Genomic DNA, 24,062 nt, shown 5'->3' on the forward strand with positions numbered 1-24,062 from the left:
AACTCTTGGGGTAGTGATAAAATCGGGTTCCTGGAAATTTTGAGTCATTCAGTCCATCACTATCATAGATCAGCATATCGGGAACTTGCCTGCTTTCTGAAGTCAACTTCAATCACCATGTTCAGCAGACTTCCAAGGGTTTTACCATTGCTCTCGGAGGCAATTCAGTTAGTTTTATTTTATCACAAAACAGCTCTAGAAAAGACAGGGTTTGCCAGACCCTTAACATATGAAAATATTTTTTTCGCCTTCCATGTCTCAACTTATTGAATATTTTCTTCAGAACACCAACAGGAAGTGATGTCAGTAAAGGGAAGAAACTCTGATTGTGGATCCACTTTGAACTTTTATTCTTCACCTTTGCAAAATTTTAGGTTCGATTTTTCATGAATCTGAAATATGACATTCATAGACACACAGACATCATCAGATCAAACAAGACGCTTCAGGTGATCGTCCATCATGCCTCCAGAAAAAAGAATGGAATTAACAAAATCTTCTGAAAGACTTCATCAAGGAAAGTCCACTCGGACCACAACTGAAGACAGTCCTTCCAAAATATCTGCTTCATTCACAATGTTTTCGCTATATTCAGTGGCTATTATCTGCAAAACTCAATTTGTCTCGCTCAATGTCCACTAGCCGAACAATTATAGTTCCAGGATTTCCTTCTTCTTCATGCCACTTGATATGTTCCTTGTCCAGAAATTTGACAATCTGAAAATCCAGGTTTATTTGCAAATGCAAAAGAAAATCAATCCCTGTATAATAACTATAGAATATAGAGAAATTCTCATGAATTAGATGTTTGAATTACTGTTTCATGTTTTCAAGGAATACATAAGGCAAGAGAGGAACCCAATGTTTCATGTCTAACATGAAGCCTAGAAAAATCAAACACTTCAAACTCATGACATTCATATAAAGTTTCTGGCTAATATCCCATCATGAAAAAGTGCCTACAAACTTATTGTGCAAAAGCATGCACTTAAAGTCAACCACATGGAAACGTTGAACTTCCTACGGACTTGAGAATAACATGAGTATAACAATATAAAGGAGATAGAGGAAAATGAAAAGTACAGCTATCCAACACCAGAACTAAAAACCCTAAAAAATAACTATTCCTGAACCACTTTTCCAATCTAAAAGCCTGATTCATGCAAGGAGTGAATAATTTCTTTCACAAGTTCCTGGTAGTTGTATGATGTGGAGTATTCTCCACATCAAAAATTTATTTCAGAAGTTCCACAGTTCTTAAATAGATCTACTTGAAGATCCACCACCAACCGGCAACCAGGAAGATTGTGAAAAAGCATAATAATATAATAATAATAATAATAATAATGTAATCAATAACCTAAACAAAATAATAAAATTTTACTTTCAGAACATATTAACAAAATAGTTGATACAGTAAAATAAATGATAAAGGAATAATACCGAATAATAAATAATATATAGCAACAATAAAACTCGAATTCAATAGGTCAAATAAATAAGATAAACACTATACACGCGTGTAGCAATTGATCCTGTGCTGATTCATGCTTGTACTGAAAGCACGATGTTATTACATTGATTACTGAAAGATCGGGCCTCGCACCTATTGTTCACATCAGGACCTTTTGTTTCAATAGATTTAACTGAAATAATACCCCTAGCTATAGGCCCAGCCATGTAAAACACTTACTGCTTGTCGACGGCTCCCACCAGAACCAGTTTGTGGATATGTCTCGGCAATAATTTTCAGAAACTGGATGGCTGATATATAAAAAAAAAATCATGTCTACTTTAGTCATCAATTCTTTCAAAGTCAAGAAATAAAGCATATAATGCTGATCACTTACATGGGATGCCTGAAAGTGATGAAAGATGCAACTTCAAAAGTTGTATTGCTTGCCTTTTGCCATGATCATGTACGTCCAGAGTTACATCAGATTGTGTCTCCTCATTGCTGCAAAGAGGACCTTCACTATGTAGAACGTAAAATTTCTTCTGGTGTATCTTAACCATCATTTGTTAAAAATGAAAAAGAGAAACAAGAGTATAAACTACGAAATCTCTAAGCTCTAACCTGTCAAAAAATTTTGCAGACTCTTCATCTAATTCACGTCCCTTTGTGTTATAAGATTTTCCCTGCACACATGCCGTTTCAGAAAAAATAAGACTGGATCTGTTCCATGAGAAGATCAAATAGATATTTAAGTTGATTGCATCAATGGTAAAATAAAGAGATCCAATCAAATGCTAGTTGAGACAAAACTTCGGAGTGGAAGTGCAAAACAACTCGTAACAGGCAAGACTTTGTATTTAAATAAGCTTACCAATTGCAAGAAGGTAATCAATAAGTACTGGGCGCGCGGAAACTACATTTTACATGGTTCTAGCAGGACAAGATCAGTAAGGGCATGCAACAATGGGAACAGTTCTTATGGAAATTCAAATTTTGAAGTGGGAACATTTTATGGAATTCTGAACAATGATGAGATGAGTTGTCTTCTCTCTTATAAAATTCTATAAGACAAACAAAAATAAAGAAACTTATCTAGGAGCTGCATATCATGGCATTTATGACAATGGAAAGAGATTACGTTGTTTAGTTACAAAAACGCAACCAGGTTAGACTTAGAGAACACAACGATCTCAGTTCACTATTGAAGTGTTGGGGCCCATAAATGGAAGGCCAGAGATTCAATCCCTTTGAATACAATGGTCTACTTGCATTGAATGCCCTACATTTTGAGAAATATATGGTCCAAGATGGTTTTGTTAAAAACCATCAAGAAGAAATTGCCTGGTGCAGTTCATAAACCACATTTTAAAAGGTCCAGCATGATCACTTGCATAATTCAAAACATAACCAATTTAGCTCCTATTTTTGCTTAAACAAAAACTTGCATGGTTAAGTAGACGAACACTCAATAATGCTTGTAGTCATGATACTAGTCAAATAAGTCATATGTTTGCATGCTTCCTCCTTAGACCAATATGGAACACCCTTGATGGTTCTGTGCCATGATGCCTCACACAATCCCAGATGCCATCAAGTTAGCTTCTATTTTTGCTTAAACATAAGTTTCAAGGTTAACAAGAACTTGTTAAAGCTTGTGGTCATGATACTGGTCCAATTATTTCATCTATTTACATACTTCCTATGACAAAATTAACAAATATTGTTCCCACGATATACAAATTTCTTCATAGTAACAAACTATAAAAAAAAATCTTTGAGGTGTCCAATGTCAGTAGCTGTGGAAAATCAAAGCTCTTTTCCAAGTAGTATACTTTGAAAGAGAAGAAGAAACTTATAATGTTAAAATCAGTCCCCTTCTTCTTAAATATAAGCTATGAGAGTTATTGTGGGTACACCTGTAAAACCTTATGCCAAATTCAAGACCATGCAAAAAACTTTAGAAAATGTATCATAAAATTTCTTTTGCTTTTGTTTAGAAGCAAACCTCTTCCAAAAGATATTTTGCTCGGTCAAGATTCCCCTCTGAATATGCCTGAGCAGCCTGCATAGGTTAGATCTATCAAGAATTATTTTCCTATAAAATTATAAATTATTATAAGAAGGCTCATGATCTTTAAAAATCTGAACATTCAAATGTTAAGACATAGTATATATAACACACACATATTATACAGTATATATTTTGCATTTTATTATTTCTTTAATTTTGTTCTTTCTGTATCTTATTCTCTTTTCTGTTTTTTTTTTTCAGAATTCAGCAGTATAGCACTGAAAAGTTGAAGGGGGTCATAATATTTTTAATAAATTTCTTTTGTATTCTATTTCTTTTTGTTTTTAGATTTTAGCTCAGTCCTGGTCAACAGTCACTTTTGACCAGGACTGAGCCAGCCCTATAACCAGTTCAGTTTCCTTTGGGACCTCAGGTGTATATCTTGAGGGGAATGCTCCCTTTGTAATAGTTATTCTTTTGCTAAGAATTGCCAGTAATATTCAGAGTACTCTTATTCTTTTGTTAGTGCATGCGTAAGACATTGTTTGTGAGTGTCAGCCTTGTTTTGTGGCTTACCTATTGCTATTTAGAGTGGACTTTTACACCAAGAAGATATAATGCTTGAAACTTCAAAGTTACTTACAGCTTCATAGTAAGATTTCGTTGCATCCCATTGCTGCTGGGCAGATTTCCTTAGGGCTTGAAATTCACTCACTTTGGCTTCCTGGTACAAGTTATCCTTGTCTACATGTCCAGATAAGGACTTAGTATTACTCAAAAAAGGATCTTTCAAGAATATAAACAGAAAATATGGTACTAGGAGGAAAAGAGATGAATATCACGAGAATACTTTAACGTCAGATAATGTGTATTACAAATGCAGATAACCCCAGTCAGGAGGATACCAATATTTCGTTTGCTATATTACCTTTTTTCCCAAGTACGATTTTCTGACCTTAAAGCAGACTATCTACATAATGCTGAATCTGATAAGTACAAATCAGGAAAAAATGCATATCTAGTTCTATGCTCAGGCAGGACACAGTGGATGACCAACAAGACCTTTCCCAGTTAAATTACCACCTTCCATTGAATGATAGATGTCCAATGTACTAAAATGGTTACCTTCATCAGGATGAAGGTTTGGCTCCACAGGACTAGCTTCAGGACGGCTTTCTACCACTACTTTTGCTTTCCACACCATCTTCGTCTTCCCAGTCTTCTTTGGCAATTGCTCAGATCTCTCAGGCATGCTAAACAATGACTCTAGAACTTCCCTTTCAAGATTATTCTTCTTAATAGCTACACAAGGTTCTGAGTCCTTGGGCTTTAGACTATCTTCACTGCATGTTTTCAAACTAAGTAAATACCTAGTTAGGCATGAGACAAGTAAGATTAAGTTCATCTAATCTAGATGCAATTTATTCATTCCTGGCTATTAGGTTCATATGCTTATAAAGAAGAAGTAATTTAAAAGCAAAATGATCAGAATAAAGAAAAAGTCATGGAATAGCGGATGCTGCTGGCCTTGGATGGAACTGAAAATCCAAAAACAACAACTTAGCAAAAAGTTTCGTTAGTACTGGTAAAATGTTTTCATGCATCCACATGCCTATTTTCAATCTTTAACAGTACCACAAATCTTACACAATTAAATCAGATCCCTTATGCAGTCAATTACACGTAAGAACCAGTAAGATTTATCCAGTACCCAATTTTTGGTTAATAATTTTACTTCTACCTTAAAATCAGCGTTTTCTAGTAAAACAGCCAAAAAATGTACCCACATTTTTTGAAAATGCTGTATTGTACCTGCACCTATGGCCTCCCTCTCTCTACCTTTCGTGCACACACACATATATCTAGTTTTCTACTTTGGATCAGTACAACTCATAGTCCTAATGTTGAATACTGAACGTATACCACTACATCCAGTGCATCATAAGCGTCCCTAGAATGGACTTTTAAGACCAAAGTGACAGTTAAAAGTACAAATTCAAGAGGAGGCCCAAGAAACAAACATAGTAAGCTTCAAACGGTACACAGAATCAAGAATAGCCATCTTTAATGGGAATATAAAGGTTGAGTAAAACCAACAAATGGTTTGGTACCTATGAGCATGAATCTCTGTTGGAACGTCTTCATCAAATGGACAATCAACCATTTCTGTTTTTCCACATGCAAGCTGGTAGATAAATTTTAGCCAGTTAGATTGCAAGGGTTACTGGTCTAACTTGGTGCTGCTTTGTAGGAAATAAATGCAAACCATGATCATAAGTTGGAAATCGTGTCAGAACATCTTTCACAACTCAGTCCAAGAGGCACTGGAACTAATCTTGCCACTAAGATCCAAAAGGTTCATAAAGCAATGTCGCAGATAAATATCAGATTTGGTATTAGCACATTGCTTAAGCTCTTTAAGTTTTCAATAATCTTTCATCTGTTAGCCTATCCAATCTAAACTGTTGACTGACTTTCATCCATGTGTATTTCCAAAACTGCAGATGGAAATGCAAGGATAAAGATTCTCACAAAAAGGAGACCTCCGAGTTTTGCGTGTATCAGTCATGATCAACAGGAACAAGCGACATCTGAGTTCATTCAAAAAAAGAAAAATTTTATACCTAGCTACCATGAAAATAAATGCAGCAAAAATTTGCACCATGATATTTGTCAAGGACAAAAGAGTACGGTCACTTTCTAGTCAAATCAGACTAAGAATTCTCAGCCACTTGAATGCAGAACCTACCTAATTATGTCCACTTTTTGCCATAATGATGACTGCTCAAGAACAGGTACCATTTAATTGTCAACATCCATGAACGAGGCTCCTTCTATTGTTTATATTTGCCAACATTAACAAAGATTTATTCATGCCTTGAAGATGTCTCAATTGCTCATGATAAGAAATAAAGATAAGTGTAAGTTACCTATCTTAACATGCTGCAGCAAAAACGAAGTTTCTCAAGGAAAAGATAGACATTTTTTGGATGTTCGAAATAAATTTGAAATAGAGTTCTTGGTCAAAGAAATTTCTTAATATAAAAGTTATTGGTCATTGGTCAAAGAAAATTCTTGAGAGACATGCATTTAAGCCAATAGAGTGCCACTTGACCTTAACAACCTATGCAATTAGTTGAAAGTTGAAAGTTGAAAGTTGAAACCTTATTGCCATTCCATGCCAGTGCTAAATAATTCATGTTGAGTTGTGATTACATTACCCTCCTTCCTCGGGAACAGGCATTTTCCTTGTAAATTCTAACCAAGGAGAAGATTTATTTTTTTATTTTTTTGAAAAAAAAAGAACCCCTAGTACTGGTGTTCCAGTTTGCACCACTGCCTCCTGAGTGCTCGTGCTGCTGCCTCCCCCTCACCCTGCAGATAAGTTCTTCCCTTCCTCCTCCTCCTTCCTTCCTTCCTCCTCCTTCTTCCTCCTCTCTGATGCCACACCCAAGCAGCACCTGCACCCACATCATCATGGGTGTAGCAGGCTAGATGGTGAACCCATATATTATAGATTTTAATAGTATGTCAACATATTTGAGGTGCCAATGGTGGATGCACAGGGCATAGGTTTTATGACCCACATGGCACAGGTTTTACCTGGCACACCAACATATTGAAGCATGTACCACCAAGTGCATAGATGGCAGACAGAACCATAGCTCTTCTAGATTCATATCCTGCCCATCAAAGGGAGGCCTTTATCCCCTTCGACTTAAGTTTTTCAGGAAAGGCTCAAAAAGAGTCCTGAACGACCACACCAATTAGCCTTCATCCAAGGATGAAAAGTATGCACCTCTATGAACAAGTCGATTACAGATAAAAATTCTGTCAAAGCCTGCTGCAGTAAAATACACAAGATGTGATGCTTCTCATGTTTATCCAAAAGCTAACATAAACATGAGTATGGTCCATACACGCAAAATCATATTCATACACATGCTTGGTAGTTGGCACAGGAGATTACAGACACATGCATGTGCAAGGACACAGATGCCCAACAATTAAACAAAAATAATCAAGTGACAAATGAAAGGATAGATCATTGACCATGCCCTGTACAAGCTTCAATATGTCTACCAAACTGTCACAATGCTTCAGGTAATGTTTGGTGCTGTGCCATACAGACACTAAGTACACAAGGAAGTGTGAGTGCAACATAGTTACAGCCATCATTATCAAGGTTCCAGCAGTTGGTTTTCCCCTCATAATATTTCTAGATGTATAGCGTAAAAGTTTTATATTCCAAATGCAATCACTCATATAGTAATTATACTCCCTTTTTATAAAAAGAATACGTCCACAAGCATATACCATGAATTTACAAGTACCACAAAAGAAAGGTAATATGACCCATTGAGAAGAACACCCACAATACTGTCCATGGTCACCATAAACCCTATGTACATAGAATAACAGCCAACATCCACCTACTATAGTACTGATGAATATGAGAATATTAATGTTGTGAAGCACCACTTACATGACTGGTACTTACCATGTCACCATCTTTGAAATGATGAATCTGGTCCTCTACAAAGGTGGAAGCTAACTTAAGTAATTCCTTTGCAGCCTGGAAAACCAAAACTGTTATAAAGCTTCTCCTCAACAGCAATCAAATACACATTAGGGAATAAGTTTCCAACAGTACAAAGACCATGAAGAACATTCCTGTGTTGAATATACTTGACATGCCATAAGCATATTTCACATATGTATTTGCATCAAAAGTACATTTTAACAGTTTAGCATAAGCTACATTGGATTCGGAGCAAGGTTTTCGTGAGACAACTACTTGTGATGCCAACTAAATCAAGCCATCATAGTTCTTAAGTCTTAACCATGCAATCACAGTGAAAAAGGGTTTAATTTTGGGAAAAAGAAAGGTCCTACATCCTACAAGAGATAAAAAAGAACCAAACAAGTATTGGAAACAGTTTTATGCTTATGCATATGTTCTAAATAGATAGTGTCATGTTCTGTTATTTTTTAGGATTCCTTTTATGGAACTCTCATTTGTAACAGCAACGGTGTGCTTATATTTTCAGGCACAGAAGTAATTAAGAAAATATGCTGCTTGCAACAGATGGTAAACACAATAAGGTGACTGTAATAACAATATTTGAAACCAACTATTACAAAGTCATTGAATGTCCTAATACAAGCCAATTTGATAACCGCTGCAAGATCAAGAGCCTAAACCAAGCTTATCTCTCTTTCACCATAGAATTTTGACGTCACATTCGACAATAAAAAATAAAAAAAAAGCTGCCATGTCTTAGACTATGCCAGGTTTGAGAAAAGTTGTTAGCATGATATTGTGCGTCTTCTATATCTATGAGTATCCGTGTTGTATAGTTTCATGCTTTTTATTATTCCCATGCACAGTACTGTCATTCTTAACCATAGTAGACCACAAACATTATCATAAGTATTCTGAAAATCCTCTTTGAACCATAAGTATATGTTAGAATATTGTGTATTGGGAACCGGGTCTGGATGTGGACCCGGTCCCATGGGCGCGGGAACCGAGAGTGGCTCGGTTCCCTAGACAGGTCTCCCTCTTATATTCCCACTTATTGCTGTTTTGTTGATTAAGTGAGTAATAATATTCTCTCTCCTAGGGTTGCGGTTTTGCCCCTAGGTTAGAGCCTCTCCGTGGTTTTTCACCTCTTCTTGAGGTTTTCCACGTATATCGTGTGTTTCCTCTCTGTTTCTCTAGTCCATTGTGTGTTTCTACATGGTATCAGAGCCAACGCGTGTGAGATTGTTGGTGTGCCAGTAGCGTATCCGCCGTTTTTCTGTCGCCCGCCAGTTTTTGGTCTCTGCCGCCGCCGTCATCCGTTTTTTCTGCCGCCACTTCCCGCTGCTGCCGCCGCTGCCGTTTCCGCCGTCGTCATCCCTTTCCGCTGCCGCCGTCGTCATCCCTTTCCGCTGCCGCCGGCGTCCTCTACAGCGCCGTCGCCCCCTTCAACGCCGTCGCCTGCGCGCCTCCTGGTTTTCCTGGTGTTGGGTAGTGCTGCTTGTTGGTGCACGTGATGGCCGAAGAGATGATCCCCAAGATTGATGTTGCCTTCGACACGAGCCAGACTACCAAGAGCGAGAACTTGCCGGTTCAGGTCACGTCTATTCGTTTGAATAAAGACAACTATCTCTCTTGGTCTGCCGCACTCGAAATAGGGATAACTAGTCGCGGTCGCCTTCCCTATATCACAGGGGAGAAACCGGCGCCTAGCAAAGCAGACCCTCGATGGGCAACTTGGGCGTTGGAGGACAGTCAGGTTAAGGTGTGGATCATTAGTTCTGTTTCTGCTGATATTCAACCTCTTATTCTACGGAAGTCGACCTCTTATGATATGTGGACGGTGCTTGCGAGGATGTATGGCCGTAAGAAGAGGGTTCTGCGTACGTATCAGATTAAACGCAGTATCTACTCTCTTAAACAGGGTGATTTGTCCGTAGCCTCCTTCTATGCTGCCCTGAAGACTAAATGGGAGGAACTCGACTATCATGTGAATGATGACTGGAACTGTGGGTCTGATCATGCCTTGTACTGGGAAAAGGAATGGATGGATCGTACGTTTATTTTCCTTGGAGGCCTGCGTGATGAATTTGAATCCATTCGGAGTCAAATTCTCAACTGTGATGAGATTCCTGGGATAGAGGAGGTATATGCTCGGGTGGAATCTGAGGAACAACGACGCCAAGTGATGCATATTGACTCCAGTCATGGGAGTTCTCCTTCAGCCTTTGTTAGTCGTGCTTCAGGGACTGGACAGCGTCCTACTCAACGTTGTAGCCATTGTAACAAATTGGGACATTCAGTTGATTTCTATTGGGATATTCATCCTGAGAAGAGACTTGTCCGGGGTCACCCTCCTTCTAGTCGGCGGAGTCCTTCTGTGCCAGATCCCAGTCGAAGTGGCTCTTCAAGTGTTGAGAAATCTAAGCTGTCCGCTGATCAAATCAAGGAACTGCAAGCGTACATCAGCTGCCTGTCTACTACTCAAGAGGAAGCCTCCACGTCTGAGGGAGCTCAGTTAGCCCAAGCTCTTGTTGCCACTAGCGATCAAGGTACTTCCTCTCTTGGTGGTTGGATTGTTGACAGTGGAGCTACACATCATATGACAGGGGATCCTAAGATGTTTCAAGAATACAAATTGTCTTCCGGGCAGCAACGCGTGTCGATGGCTGATGGTTCTTCTATCTCTCTGGCTGGAAAAGGGAGTTTGTCATTGTTAAATAAATACCATCTTCATGATGCTCTTCATGTTCCTAATATTCCTGTGAATTTGTTATCCGTCAGCAGTATTACCAAAGAGCTTAATTGCAATATAATTTTTTCTGCTGATCGTTGTTTCCTGCAGGACTTGGTGACGGGGCAGAAGATTGGGATTGGTTCGGCTATTGATGGACTTTACAGACTGCCTGTGCAGGTCGCTTCTGCTCTTATTTCAGCCACTAGTGGGCAGTTGTCAGGCATGGAAGACAGCTCCACCATTATGCGATGGCACGAGCGGCTTGGTCATCTTCCGTTTCCGTTGATTAAGAAGTTGTTTCCTAGTCTTTTTCATTCTTTTTCTATGGACTCATTCACCTGTGAAGTGTGTCAGTTGGGTAAACATGTTAGGGCTTCGTACCCTATTTCCTTCAATAAAACCACCCGTCCTTTTGCTTTGGTTCACTCTGATGTTTGGGGTCCTTCGGGAGTACCCACTTGTCGTGGTTTTCATTACTTTATGACTCTTATTGATGACTACTCCCGTTGTACGTTCGTGTACCTGTTGAAAGAGCGTAGTGAAGTTCCCGTTATTGTAAAAAATTTTGTTGCCTTTGTTGAGACTCAGTTTCAGACTTCTATTTAGGCGTTCCGCACTGATAATGCTAGAGAGTATGTCTCTCAATCCCTTGATGATTTCTTGAGGAGCAAGGGTATTGTTCATGAAACATCCTGTAGTTACACTCCACCCCAAAATGGCATCGCTGAACGGAAGAATCGCCATTTATTAGATGTCACCCGGGCTATTATGTTCCATCGGCATGTTCCTAAGTGTTACTGGGGTGATGCACTTCTCACTAGTGCACATCTCATTAACCGTATGCCTACTCGTGTGTTGAATGGTCATTCCCCGTATTCTGTGCTTTGGCCTACTCAGAATCCCTGGCCTCTTACTCCTTGGGTGTTTGGGTGTATCTGTTTTGTACATGACCATAGTCCCTCTCTAAAAAAACTTGATCCTCGGTCTATCAAGGGTGTCTTCTTGGGGTATTCCTCCACTCAGAAGGGATACAAATGTGTTGATCCTACCACCTCCAAAGTTTATGTCTCCCGGGATGTTATTTTTCATGAACATGAGGCATACTTTCCTGTGAATCCTCTTCAGGGGGAGTGGCTAGGGAACAGTGGGGAAGAGTATTCCTCAAATCAACTGATTCAGTTTATGGATTTCTTAGATTACAAGGCCAGTCACACTGTGGCAGACATGGTCAGAGATGAAGGGGGCTCATCGGGCTCTGTGGATGATCAGCCCACTGCCCGTGATCACTTGTTTGGCCAGGTGTACACCAGGAAGAAGAAAGATGTGGTTGAGGATGTTGATGTTACCAATCCCAATCCTATGAGTTCCCCGGATGACCCAAGTCCAGTGAATGATGAGCTTCCCATAGCCCTGCGCAAGGGCACTAGGTCATGTACTTCTCACCCTATTCAGAGATTTGTTTCTTATGCAAAACTTAGTAAGGATTATAAATGTTTTATTACATCCTTGTCTAAGTCTGTGATTCCCAAGTGTGTGGAAGATGCTAGAGAGGATCCCAAATGGCTACAGGCCATGACAAAGGAGATGGATGCCTTGGCAAGGAACAACACTTGGTAAGTAGTTGATATTCCCAAGGGCGCTCATTTAGTTGGTTCCAAGTGGGTGTTCAATGTGAAGTACAAACCTGATGGTACTGTGGAACGGTATAAGGCTCGTCTTGTTGCAAAGGGGTTCAGTCAAAAATATGGTATTGATTATCTTGAAACTTTTGCCCATGTTGCTAAACTGAAAACTGTGAGAGTTATTCTAGCACTTGCTGTGCAAAAGAAGTGGAGAATGGACCAACTTGATGTCAAAAATGCATTCTTGAACGGCCATCTAGAGGAAGAGGTCTATATGAGCATGCCTCCTGGATATACCCAAGGCGAAAAATGTTGTCATCTCAAGAAAGCCTTGTATGGATTAAAGCAGTCTCCTAGAGCGTGGTTTGAAAGACTGAGGATAGTTATGAGGATTAATGGATACAAACAGGGAAATGGTGATCACACTTTGTTCATCAAGCAGAGAAATGACCTAGTGAGTCTTCTTCTTGTATATGTTGATGATATGATTGTCACAGGTGACGATGAAGAAGAAAAAAGGAAGATGAAGGAGAGGTTAGCTGCTGAATTCGACCTTAAAGATCTGGGTAAACTAAGGTACTTTCTGGGGATAGAGATTGCTCGATCAGAAACGGGGCTTGTTATGAGCCAAAGGAAGTACACTCTGGATTTGTTAAAGGAGACAGGTAAACTTGGATGTAGGCCCTTTCTAACTCCAATGGAGTCTGGTACTAAGATTAGCATCAAAACTGGCAACATCCTGGATGAGAAAGGAAAAGGACGATATCAGAGGTTGGTTGGTAAGCTCATCTATCTTACTCTAACCTGCCCTGATATCACTTATGCTGTGAATGTGTTGAGTCAGTTTATGCATGCTCCTATTGATTGTCACTGGAAGAGTGCAGAAAGAGTGTTGGAGTACCTGAAGAATGATCCAGGAAAAGGATTACTATATATTCAGCAAAACCAGCTTAATATTGAAGGATACTCTGATGCAGATTGGGCAGGGTGCACTGATACTAGGAGGTCTACCACAGGGTACTGCATCTTTCTGGGGGGTAACCTGGTTGTATGGAGAAGTAAAAGGCAGGAAGTTTGTTCTAAATCCAGTGCTGAGGCTGAATACAGGGCGGTTGCTATGGGAGTTACAGAAATGTTATGGTTGAAGATCCTTCTAGCAGATATTGGAGTTGAAATGGAAGAGAAGATGAAGATGTACTGCGACAACAAGTCTGCAATTAACCTTGCAAATAATCCCGTCCTGCATGACAGAACTAAACATGTGGAGATTGATCGCCACTTTATAAGGGATCGCATAGATTCAAAGGAGTTGATTCTGCCTTATATGAAGTCTGGAGATCAAATTGCAGATGTTTTAACTAAAGCCTTATGTACATCCCAATTTGAAAAAAATGTGAGCAAGCTTGGCATGTTTGACATGTATGCCAAGCTTGAGGGGGAGTGTTAGAATATTGTGTATTGGGAACCGGGTCTGGATATGGACCCGGTCCCATGGGCGCGGGAACCGAGAGTGGCTCGGTTCCCTAGACAGGTCTCCCTCTTATATTCCCACTTATTGCTGTTTTGTTGATTAAGTGAGTAATAATATTCTCTCTCCTAGGGTTGCGGTTTTGCCCCTAGGTTAGAGCCTCTCCGTGGTTTTTCACCTCTTCTTGAGGTTTTCCATGTATATCGTGTGTTTCCTTTCTGTTTCTCTTGTCCATTGCGTGTTTCTACAGTATATATTATCACTTTACTGTTGCCAGGTTGATGCCTGCCCTCGCTTCTCTATATTCACTGCTTTGATTCAAGTGAAGATTTCCTTTTAGCTATCTCTCATAAGAAAGGACATGTAAAGAATCAAAAAGGCACATTCAGACACACTTGAGTTAGTTGTAGAACCTTTTCTAAGTGATGGATCAGATCCAGGAAAACATTACATTTACAGACCTCAAAGATCCTGGCAGATCTCTTACTGTTGCAGGACAAATGTAGTAGATCATTTTCCTATCAATTGACTGAAGGGTACAAAAAGACAAAAAACTTGTTCATGTGCAAAAGGCACCAAATAGCTTTGCCACAGGAAAACATTACCTGAACAAGGAACTAAAAATATAACTTGTGAAAAGGCTCCACACTTATGCAACGGAGAACCACCTTCATTCATCACTGAGCTTACTCTCCTAAACATACCCACTTTAATATTTTACAAATACCAGGACACTATTGCCATTTTGAACCCAGCTTATAAGTTATAACATTGGCAAAATACTGTTACATCCTTGATATATCACAAAAAATAAAAGTATCAGGATAGTACCTTGAGATATTTCAGACATTTTGCTGATACTTTCAAAAAACCTTTTTTTTCAGATTTTAAACATGTGAGTTTCTCTTTTTGTTTCTTTCATGCTTTTTCAAAAGTTTTTCTACTTGTTTCTTCTTTTTAACTTTTTTTTCTTTTGTTCCTTGTTGTATACCAGCTTTAAAACTTCTGAGACTCTCAGTATTTTCCTAAGAACCACACCTTGAAAAAAAAAAATCCGAGAAAACCCCACAGAAAAAGTGCTGCTAAATGCTAACTTTATGTTTTAAAATAATTTTCCAGCCATAGAAGCAACCAGATTATGAGAAAAAAAATGTTAGTGGTCAAAGACAGATGCATGTTAGATCTTTTTCAAGTTCACATGATTGCTGTATGCTGGAAAGCAATCGGAAAATCATAGCATTAAATAGGAGGATCAAAAGGTCCTCAAGACCATGTCATTGTCCCAATCTCGGCCACCAAATCTTTTTTCTCTTTCCAGCATATTATCACAGAAAACACTTATCCAACTAAACATCAGCTGCTAAAACTGACTCCTAAAAACACATCATACGGTAAAGCTATATTATAATACATGGAAGGCAACATACTGCAACTCAAAGCCAAGATTGCCAAGATTATCGTATGCATGAACTAGCCAATCATATATTGGTGTTTTCCAAAATAAATGTGAAATTCTAAAAAAAAAATTGATATTTTCCTAGTAAATGAAATCACTGCTATACCTGTTGAACATCATAATCACAATTCCCTGCACGCAAAGAACAGTGATATATCAGCAGAACATAAATTTCATCCTAACATCTAGCAATTAACTACACAGATTAAGGCAACAAGAATAACCGCATTCTATCTCCAGCTGAGTTGCATATCATATCTGTCAACAGTCACTGACAGGCAGGAAACAAAAAACTTAATTTTAAACCAGCATCATGTGCCCTCATATGCTAACAAGATTTTATCAATTAAAATAAATGTATCTTGTGGAAAGGCTTCGTATTTAGTTGTATATTTAGGCAAGACCATTTGCTCATGCCCAGGATACTGTGAAAAGCAACAAATTATTCCTCCACTTCAGAGCAAGGCCAACACTGTTAAGCAGAAATGCTTCTAAATCAGCATGTTTAACAACATTTGTTACTGTACAAATTACAATACGATCTCAGACCAGTAAGATAACAGTGGCTTTCTTGTCAAATATACAGGCTTACTTGTCCATCTATTTAACAACCTGACCCCTCCTGGACTAGGGCCCCTGGTTTGGCGGATTCCAACCCACCCCCTAGCAGTTTTGGCTCCAACCCCAAAAAGGCTAGGAATCAAGACAATCATCTCATTAATGGCCTCTGTTTATAAGCCCTTGAAGATCCCTCACAATGTTCGATACGGGACTAAACTTCTGGGGTGTTACAATTGCAAACAAAATCACAGCTATTGATTGGATAGGTGACCTACTTAGAGATATGAAGGTGCACCATATGAAACCACAGAAACTCTATTGTGACTTGCGACACATAAGTGCAACCTAGTCACAGTTTCCATTAGCCACATTTAATCAAATAGCATGAGCAATAATGCTCTCAAAACCAACTACTTTTAGGTAATAGAGCAATGTGTTTTGAAAGAAAAGTGAAGGTCAACGCCTACTTGTCATTGACCTGATCATATTCTATAGTATTCATATGAATCAAGCCCAAAATTTCCAGTAGATAATTTGGATTTTACTTGGGATCACCATAGCCTCTCTTCCCATGCTAATAGCTCAATTACATGCCAAGAACCACACACTGAAAGCTGAGGGTGTCCTTAGTTGCTACTTATGTCGTCAGCTGAATGCCCCCCCAACATTAAAGGGCCTGTTTGGTTGACATGAGACAAAAATCCAGTTCCAAAAAGAAAAAAAGACCAGGTTTCTAATGCATGAGGGGGAATTGCTTGCGAGAAATTTGTGTTTATCATTATTTGATTGTTTGGGCCTGAGTGGGTGCAGACATCCCTCCGCACAGAACTCACCAAAAAAACTAACAAAATAGGCAGGTCCATGGAATTCCTCCGTGGTTTAGAACCGTACTCTATACCCAACCCATCGATATAAAAGTGGCAGCCCTACTCTCTCTCTCTCTCTCTCTCTCTCCCTCTCCCCTACACACAACCACATTGTGTTAGTGGATATAAAGCATTCTAAGCTAAAAAAATGGAAAAAGCAAACAGAAATATAGCTGACCAAACCACCGAAAATTATGCTGTCCACAATCACATTATCACTGACAGATGAGAATTACGCAATGTACAAACACATTTTGTTAGCAGGCATAAAAACATTTGAAATTAAAAAAGACCATGCATAAAACAAACTGAATTTAACAAACTAAAACGCTAAAGTTGAGAATTATACAGAAAGAAGTGCACAGCTAAGAAGCCAATTGTCAAGTATCGAACTGCTTACCAAGAATGTCTCTGATCATATCCTTGTCAAGGTGGAAACCATCTCCAAACATGGAAAACAAGAACTCCTCAATGCTCTTCATGCGATGTGACTTCTTACTTTGGTCACTAACAGATGTAAGTACATTCATGGTCATGTCGCTCTTCCCCATTTCCTTCACCGTGGGGGTGGTCTTATGGCCGTGTTCACATGTTCCTCTCTGGAAAATTCCAGGCCTTGCATATGCCTTTCCTATGACACTTGAAACTGTGCCAACTGAGACTGAAGCCTTCCTATATTTTGAACTCTTTGGTTCTTTCATGTTCTTCTGCATGCAATCAACCAACCCCTCGTTCCGCGGATAGTTAAAGGGCTGTCGTCCTTCAAAGTTAGAACAAACATTCGACTTCACTCTGCTGTTGTCGGGGTCGGTAGCCAAGGCTTCCAAATGCGTAGGTTCCAGAGAACAGGCACCATCAGACTGATCAACTTGAGCTAGTCCTTCCTTTCGCAAGCCAGATAAAATATCAGCGGCAATTTCTACATCTTTGCCAGCTCTGCAATAGGCAGATGCAATTTCTTCAAGCGAGACGGATGAAAAGGAATGGAGCAGCAGTTCCAAGTCCTTGGTTTCATGGTCCTCTTCTGAAGAGAAGAATAACTCCTCACTTGCATCCATATTCAGGTTTTTGCTGCGCCGACTGCAACTTTAAGGAAATTCAGATCAATAATCGGGTCGGCTCCATGACATTATCAATAGAAGGAGAGACAAATCAAAAAGATGAAACCAGGAATACTGTTGCATCGGAATTCTAATGCAGCATAAAAATTGTACCCTTCCTAACTGCGCTGCGTCAGAACAATCTTGCTCTTGAAACTACATTTGCCAGGATTTTACAAAGAACGCGAGAAAAAATAAAATCTACTAAACCACGAGCTACTGGGACAAACATCGGAAAATCCGAAACGAAGGAGGAGGAAGAAAAAGGAAAACCCGAAATGTTGCAATCCACAATCGCCGACAAATCTGAAAAGCTATTTGGACTCGATAAAAATGGCTACCCGGAATGGTTCCAGAAGACGAGTGTCGCCCGAAAAGAATGCGGCGAAATAGAGAAATTAAACCGGGAATTCAACCGTCAATTTCCGACGAAGATATATCAAAAGAGACAACCAGAAAAACAAAATCAGCTCAACCTCGTTAGTGTGCACTCCAGGGGGAGTGAACACGGAACTCATCGATCCACTCCACTGTATATATCCAAGAAACGTAAGACAATGACAACCGTAATTTCAAGGACGAAAATAAATAAATAAAAAAATACCGGATGACTGTCCGAACCGAAGAAGAAACGAGAAAAACGTCGGACGAACCCCCGGAATTGCAGGGCGGGCCACCGGACGGTGTGATGCTTAAAAGTGAGCAGCAGAGGATCCAAAAAATGGCAGCTCGGGGAGAAATACGAAAATGGCGGTTCGGAGGGAATCGGACTTCCGGTAGCGGGAAAACCAGATTCCTGATCCTATTCGCCCCTCATTTCCCAGAAAATAACTGTTGAGCCACTCCTTCTCGTCGTTTTTGGTTACTCTAGCCAGCAAAGATAGTGACAGCTCCGATAAAATCGGTTTTCGAATCGCATCGGTTAAAATTAATGAATCGGTGAATCCGATATTGTTGAAAAATGCGAAATAATCTAAAAATACTATATAAATTAATTATAAAATAAGACAGCCCTTTAAATGTTTACAAAAATAACCAAAATAAATGAAATGTAGCACTCTTATTTCGGCCATTGCCTAATTTTAAATCTGGGAGTTTGTGAATCATTAGGATCCAGCGTTCCATTTAAGACATGTTGACACACTCATAAACTAATGCCCTATATATATATATATATATACATATATATATATATATATAGTTAATTTTTTAACATAAAATTGAAAATCGAACAACGATTGACTTGCCGTATCGGTCAGCAAATGATACGGTGCTAATACAACATTGTTTTGAGCTGCAACGTAGAGAAAGAAGGGAATAGAAAGCTGTCAGTTAAAAAGATAAAAGAGAATGGTGGACATGCACTACAAGGCAACGAAGAATTACAGTGGGAAGAATGTGAAGGAGAAAAAGGAAAGAAGAAGAAGACAAGAAAAAGCTCATCGTCGCCAGTGTGATAATTTAGAATCATATATAATGTCAGAATCACAGTCACCATGTTTTGGAGAATTAAAAAATGAACATATGTTTTGGAGCTAGAAATTATAGAGAAGAGGCTCTAGTTATGCACTTTTAAATTCAAGAACCCCGAAAAAAAATCCTAAAATATTAATATGAAAATAAGCATTTTTTGTTGGTGTATGCAAGAAATTGGTCTATGTGGGCAATTGCCCACGCCTGCCTCGCCCTCGATGGATTTCAAAACAATTGGCTAGATGACGCTGGCTTTCAAAATGGTGGACTTGACTATTATATTTCCATAGATTTTTTTTTTGTCAAATAGGAATTATAGATTTCAGGAAGATTTATATTGATTATGAGATTGTTCCCTTCCTTTTTTTTTTAACATCTTAATAGGAAAAAGAAAATATTTTTAAAAAATCAACTTTCATCCTACATCTGTTTTCAAAATTCTGCAGCGACATAAGAACATTATCAATAGATCTACGACAATAGATCTACGACGAGGAAACGTGTCTGAGACGGCACCTACAGGCACTAAAGCAAGCCCTGTATCATAGGTACTCAAAGGTTGGGTGGGGGTTTCGGCCTTCTTTTATCTATCTTAAAAAATAATAATAATAAAATAAAGCAGCATGTCATATGCACAAATGACTGCAATTGCCCCTTTATACCTTTTTTCATGATTGATGTCTCAATGTAAACTTGTATAGCTTCTACTTGTAACCTTCTAAGAAATATCTCCATTACAACAATATATATATATATATATATATATAGAAAGGGTTCCCTGACGCTCTGCCTTTGCTTCCTTGTTTTTATATTGTGGTGAAATAAGACATTTGTTTACTCTATGGGTCCCATAAAAACAATTAATTCTTCTCGGATTTATTTAAGCAATAAACTGTTAAATGAAGGAAACCAAAGCTTAAGCACGTTTTTATTATTTCATTGAAACACAAGCTTTATTTTAAAAAAAATAAATTTATTGCCAGAATTGACACATCATTGGATATAGTTCACAATTTTTTTTCAATTAATCATGTATTGCTTAATCAAACTGAGATTGTATGATTTGATTAAAAACTCTTCACAATCCAGACCCAAGTAGGATGTCAATCTTCTTTTCAAGACTAATGTTGTAGAATATTAGATTCCTATAATCCCAACGGGGTTGGCACAAAGGAATACGGTAGTCAAGTCTCCCTTTCAAATCTCTAGAGTGCCAACTGCTAGCTCACTGTGCTGTAAACGAGAGGCCACCAACATGCAAGTTGAAGCACAATGGGAACGACGTCTCAAAGCACCAAAGTAGGCCTTGTACCCTACGAGAATAAGAGGTTGGGTGGAGACTGTTCTTCAAGCAGGGGAATATTAGATCCCCATATGAAGCCACAAGAAATCTACAAAGCTCACGTGCTGGGTAAATAAGTAAGCTATTTTTTTTTTAGGAACTTGAGCATCCATTTAAATGATTAAAAACGAGAGCTGTAAGTAAGAATTATTTCAAAAGCTCCGGCATGTGTTTGAAATTATCTAAAAACATTAGTGTACGCTTTGAAACTTTCGTAAAATTTATATCTATTGGAAAAGGAAAAACAAAGCATGTTATTGTAAGATGTACTTCAAAATTTCAGTAGTGCACGAATTTGAAGGCAATCTAGCAAGTAAGATCCCAACTTAAACATGAAGCCAGATCTTCGCTTGTAATTGTAGCATCTTATAAATTATTGAAATATGAATTTAATTATTTAAGCTAATGAGATGTTTAATTAAAACTTCTATTTATGTTTGCATAATTAAAAAATGCTTCACTTTTACAAAGTTTTGACCAACTTGTTTTCGGTTTTAAGGCATGCTTGAAACTGTGCTTTTTAATGTTTATTTATCAACTAGGAGTGAAAAGGTAATTGCAAAAAATAAATTGCATGCTGGTATAAATATGTTAATAATTGGGAACATTTTTTGTGGATTTTTTATTTATATTCACATGCTTAGATCAAGGGCCTCACCCTCCCCCTATCAGCTGAGCGAGGTTTAGCCACCATCCGAAAGAATGCAGAAGCCCCTACCCAACCCCTCTTCCCTTAGGATACATCACATGTTTCTATGTCTCTAGATGTCTTCCTTCCTATCGTGCTTCAACTTACACATTGATGATCACTCATCCCTTATATGTTCTAAATAAAGACTGGTTGCCTATCAATCTTTATTCGATCCCGTTGTACCAGCCTCCTTAGGGATAACCTCACCCTCTTCCTCCCGATACCCCACATGCGAAAGAAAATTATATTTTGCGACATCACATTTTGGAAACTGCATCATCGCCGATGACATCAAACGTCACTCTTTTTTATTTTTTATTTTATTTTTTTCTGGTTTCATCTCAAGCTAACCCATTAAACAAAAAACCAAAGATGAAGATCAAACACATTCTTAATATATTCAAGTGAAAGGATGTTAACAATCCACTACCCGAACAAAACTTGAACCCCTCCCCCCTTCCGATTTTCCCTGCCTCAAGGATCTATATAGCATCGGTATTAAATAGGGTCGAAACACATTTTAACTTGAGTGTCACAATCTCACATTTTATAGTTCGGAAAATTAGCACCTATGAGAATCTAACAGGCAACGTGTCTTTTTATATGCCCACCTCCTTACCAACTATGTTATATTTCTTAAGACAAATCGCTAATATGTTATTAAATTTAGCAGCAAACAATAACTTCCACTCGTGACCAGTTGATTTTAATTCCTTTTCAATGTGCAAAGTCAACATAAAAAAATGTGCGAGAGATGCGCATTACCCTTGGAAAAAGGCAATAATTTATATATCAAACATCAGCATTGCATTCTTAATTAAAGAAAATGTTTTTCACCCCATAGGAATTTGTACCTGCTTGGGAACCCTACATCTAAGTATCTAACGGTTCTAAAACATGTGCCCTTCTTTTTTCCATAATTAGCTGCATCATTTGTTGCCAGAATCTACTTGTTCCTGCCTGAATTGATGAATATGCGACAAGTTAACACAAATTTTGTTAATATTCATGTTATTTTCCATTCACCATTATTTTAATTTTTTTTATTTGTCACACAAGTATATAAAAGAATCTGATTTGGGATAATGTGGGTGATGGAGGCCCACTAATTACATAACTTTGCAGTATTTCATGGATAATGTTGGCAGGTGGTTTGGTAGTTGACTTACATAAATTTGTATGATGAACTTCTAAAGCCACAAAATAATAAAGCGACAAGTTGACATATAACAGGGACATCATCCTGAGCCAACAAAAACAAACTTAGTATCATGGTGGGATCTGAGAAAGGGTAGGGACTTCGGTATTTTTGTTAGGTGGTAGGATGAAATACTCTTCGTATTCACCTAACAAGAGAAGGTATAAAGAATTTTTATATGAAGACGGATCATACATTACGTTTTTTTCGACATTAATTAAAAACATGATGTCACTCCTTATTCAAGCTGAAGAGTACAACTTGGTGTAGAAATGGGAAAAAAAAGGAGGAGTGAGAGTCATACAACCCACCTTATGGAAAAATGTCCGATGGAAAAGTGTATGAAGTTCCCTCTTATTTCCCATATCAAGCAATACATCATTCAATTTAAATACACTGAATGATTTGTCAAAGGGCCGGTATCACATAGACTTGAACTAGTGATCGACTGCCTATTAACTGTCAATCGAACCAGAGAATCTGACACCATAAAATGTGACACACCAATGTCATACACAACTAAACCCGAAAAGGAAATAGAGATTTTTTTTTTTTGCGGGTTCACTATGATGCAGCCGATGCGAAACAATCACACTTACGTAGTTGGCATATGCTTGATCTGTCTATTGCGTACGGATAACTTAGCTGCATAATTAGCACACGACACGATCTGTTCTAACAATTAATGTTTCTAATGAAAAACACTTATAAATAAAAACATTACTTTATACATGTCAGAGAGCTACAACTCTCAAGTTTTCAAACAACTGAAAAAATATACAAGTATGTACAAACAAAAGTGCGTGAAAGAAATATATATGGCATCCATTCTTGCAACAAGTGAAGTGATGATGTAATTTTTTCCTGCTATCTTGTTCTCCATGTAAGTCAAACGTGGATGCGATGCTGGGGACTTGTGTTTGCGCAGAATGGAGAGGAACGCTCCGTAACGGTTTTGCATTACCAGAAAATTCTCATGATTTGCAAAAACTAATTCGTGTTTGTGGTTCCAGTTTCTTTGAGGCCAAGAACAGCTTGTTCTCCCATTTGTTTTCCGTTCTGTGCATTATTTGTCTATCGTTTGTATGCGTTCGTGGTCTCCACTTACCAGATAACGTTAAGGTATTTTGGGCTCCTTACAGTGGCACTCTAATTCAAGTCTCAACCTTATCATGTTTACAATTTAATTGTTTTATATTATTTATAAAAGATAATGAGTAGGGTATTGGGGCGTGTTTGAGAGGTAAAGACGGAGTGTCAGGAGACATCATATAAGACGTTTGGTTAAATAACATACGGTTTACTTATTTTTTTAAAGAATGTTTACTTAGAGAAACAGTTATTGACTTAAAGTCTCAAGATGTTTGACGTAGTGAAATTTACTTGTTTGTTTATGTTTACACGTGAGACACTCCATCCACCCATTCAAACACGTCCTGAGTTAAGTTGGATCCGATTATTTGAAGGAATAACAAAATACACGGCAACCATTGACACGGGGAGAATAGCTTTTGCCATTGAAAGGGAGAGATTGGAAGTTGACGCTTATATAGCTT

General features: G+C 38.4%; 1 protein-coding gene across 4 annotated transcripts; it reads right to left on the minus strand.

Annotated features, from left to right (window-relative positions):
* Positions 1-308: 308 nt before the first annotated feature.
* Positions 309-18,539, minus strand: LOC116252341 (putative nuclear RNA export factor SDE5). 4 transcript variants are annotated; one of them, XM_050077487.1, is made up of 12 exons: positions 18,407-18,539; positions 17,103-17,782; positions 15,382-15,407; positions 7,954-8,043; positions 5,579-5,652; positions 4,593-4,825; positions 4,111-4,211; positions 3,462-3,518; positions 2,078-2,139; positions 1,851-1,975; positions 1,694-1,764; positions 309-717 (listed from the first exon to the last, which is right to left on the minus strand). In XM_050077487.1, the coding sequence occupies exons 2-12, from the start codon at positions 17,758-17,760 to the stop codon at positions 592-594; spliced, it is 1,623 nt and encodes a 540-aa protein (XP_049933444.1). In that variant the 5' UTR covers positions 17,761-17,782; positions 18,407-18,539; the 3' UTR covers positions 309-591. The 4 variants fall into 4 exon arrangements, with proteins under 4 accessions (XP_049933444.1, XP_049933445.1, XP_049933447.1 ...); XM_050077488.1 differs by having other exon boundaries at positions 17,103-17,788; positions 18,407-18,535; XM_050077490.1 differs by lacking the exon at positions 18,407-18,539 and adding an exon at positions 17,917-18,022 and having other exon boundaries at positions 4,593-4,810; positions 7,969-8,043.
* Between the last annotated feature and the right edge of the window lie 5,523 nt (positions 18,540-24,062).

Source organism: Nymphaea colorata, chromosome 4, assembly GCF_008831285.2.
Source record: "Nymphaea colorata isolate Beijing-Zhang1983 chromosome 4, ASM883128v2, whole genome shotgun sequence".
Taxonomy (NCBI): Eukaryota; Viridiplantae; Streptophyta; class Magnoliopsida; order Nymphaeales; family Nymphaeaceae; genus Nymphaea; species Nymphaea colorata.

Excerpts from the sequence above, each read along its gene's own strand:
- LOC116252341 (XM_050077487.1), bottom strand. The coding sequence starts at position 17,760 with ATGGATGCAAGTGAGGAGTTATTCTTCTCTTCAGAAGAGGACCATGAA. Across the intron at positions 4,826-5,578 it reads ACAGAGATTCATGCTCATAG|TTTGAAAACATGCAGTGAAG; the intron begins GTACCAAACCAT and ends GTATTTACTTAG. Across the intron at positions 2,140-3,461 it reads CAAAATATCTTTTGGAAGAG|GGAAAATCTTATAACACAAA; the intron begins GTTTGCTTCTAA and ends GCATGTGTGCAG.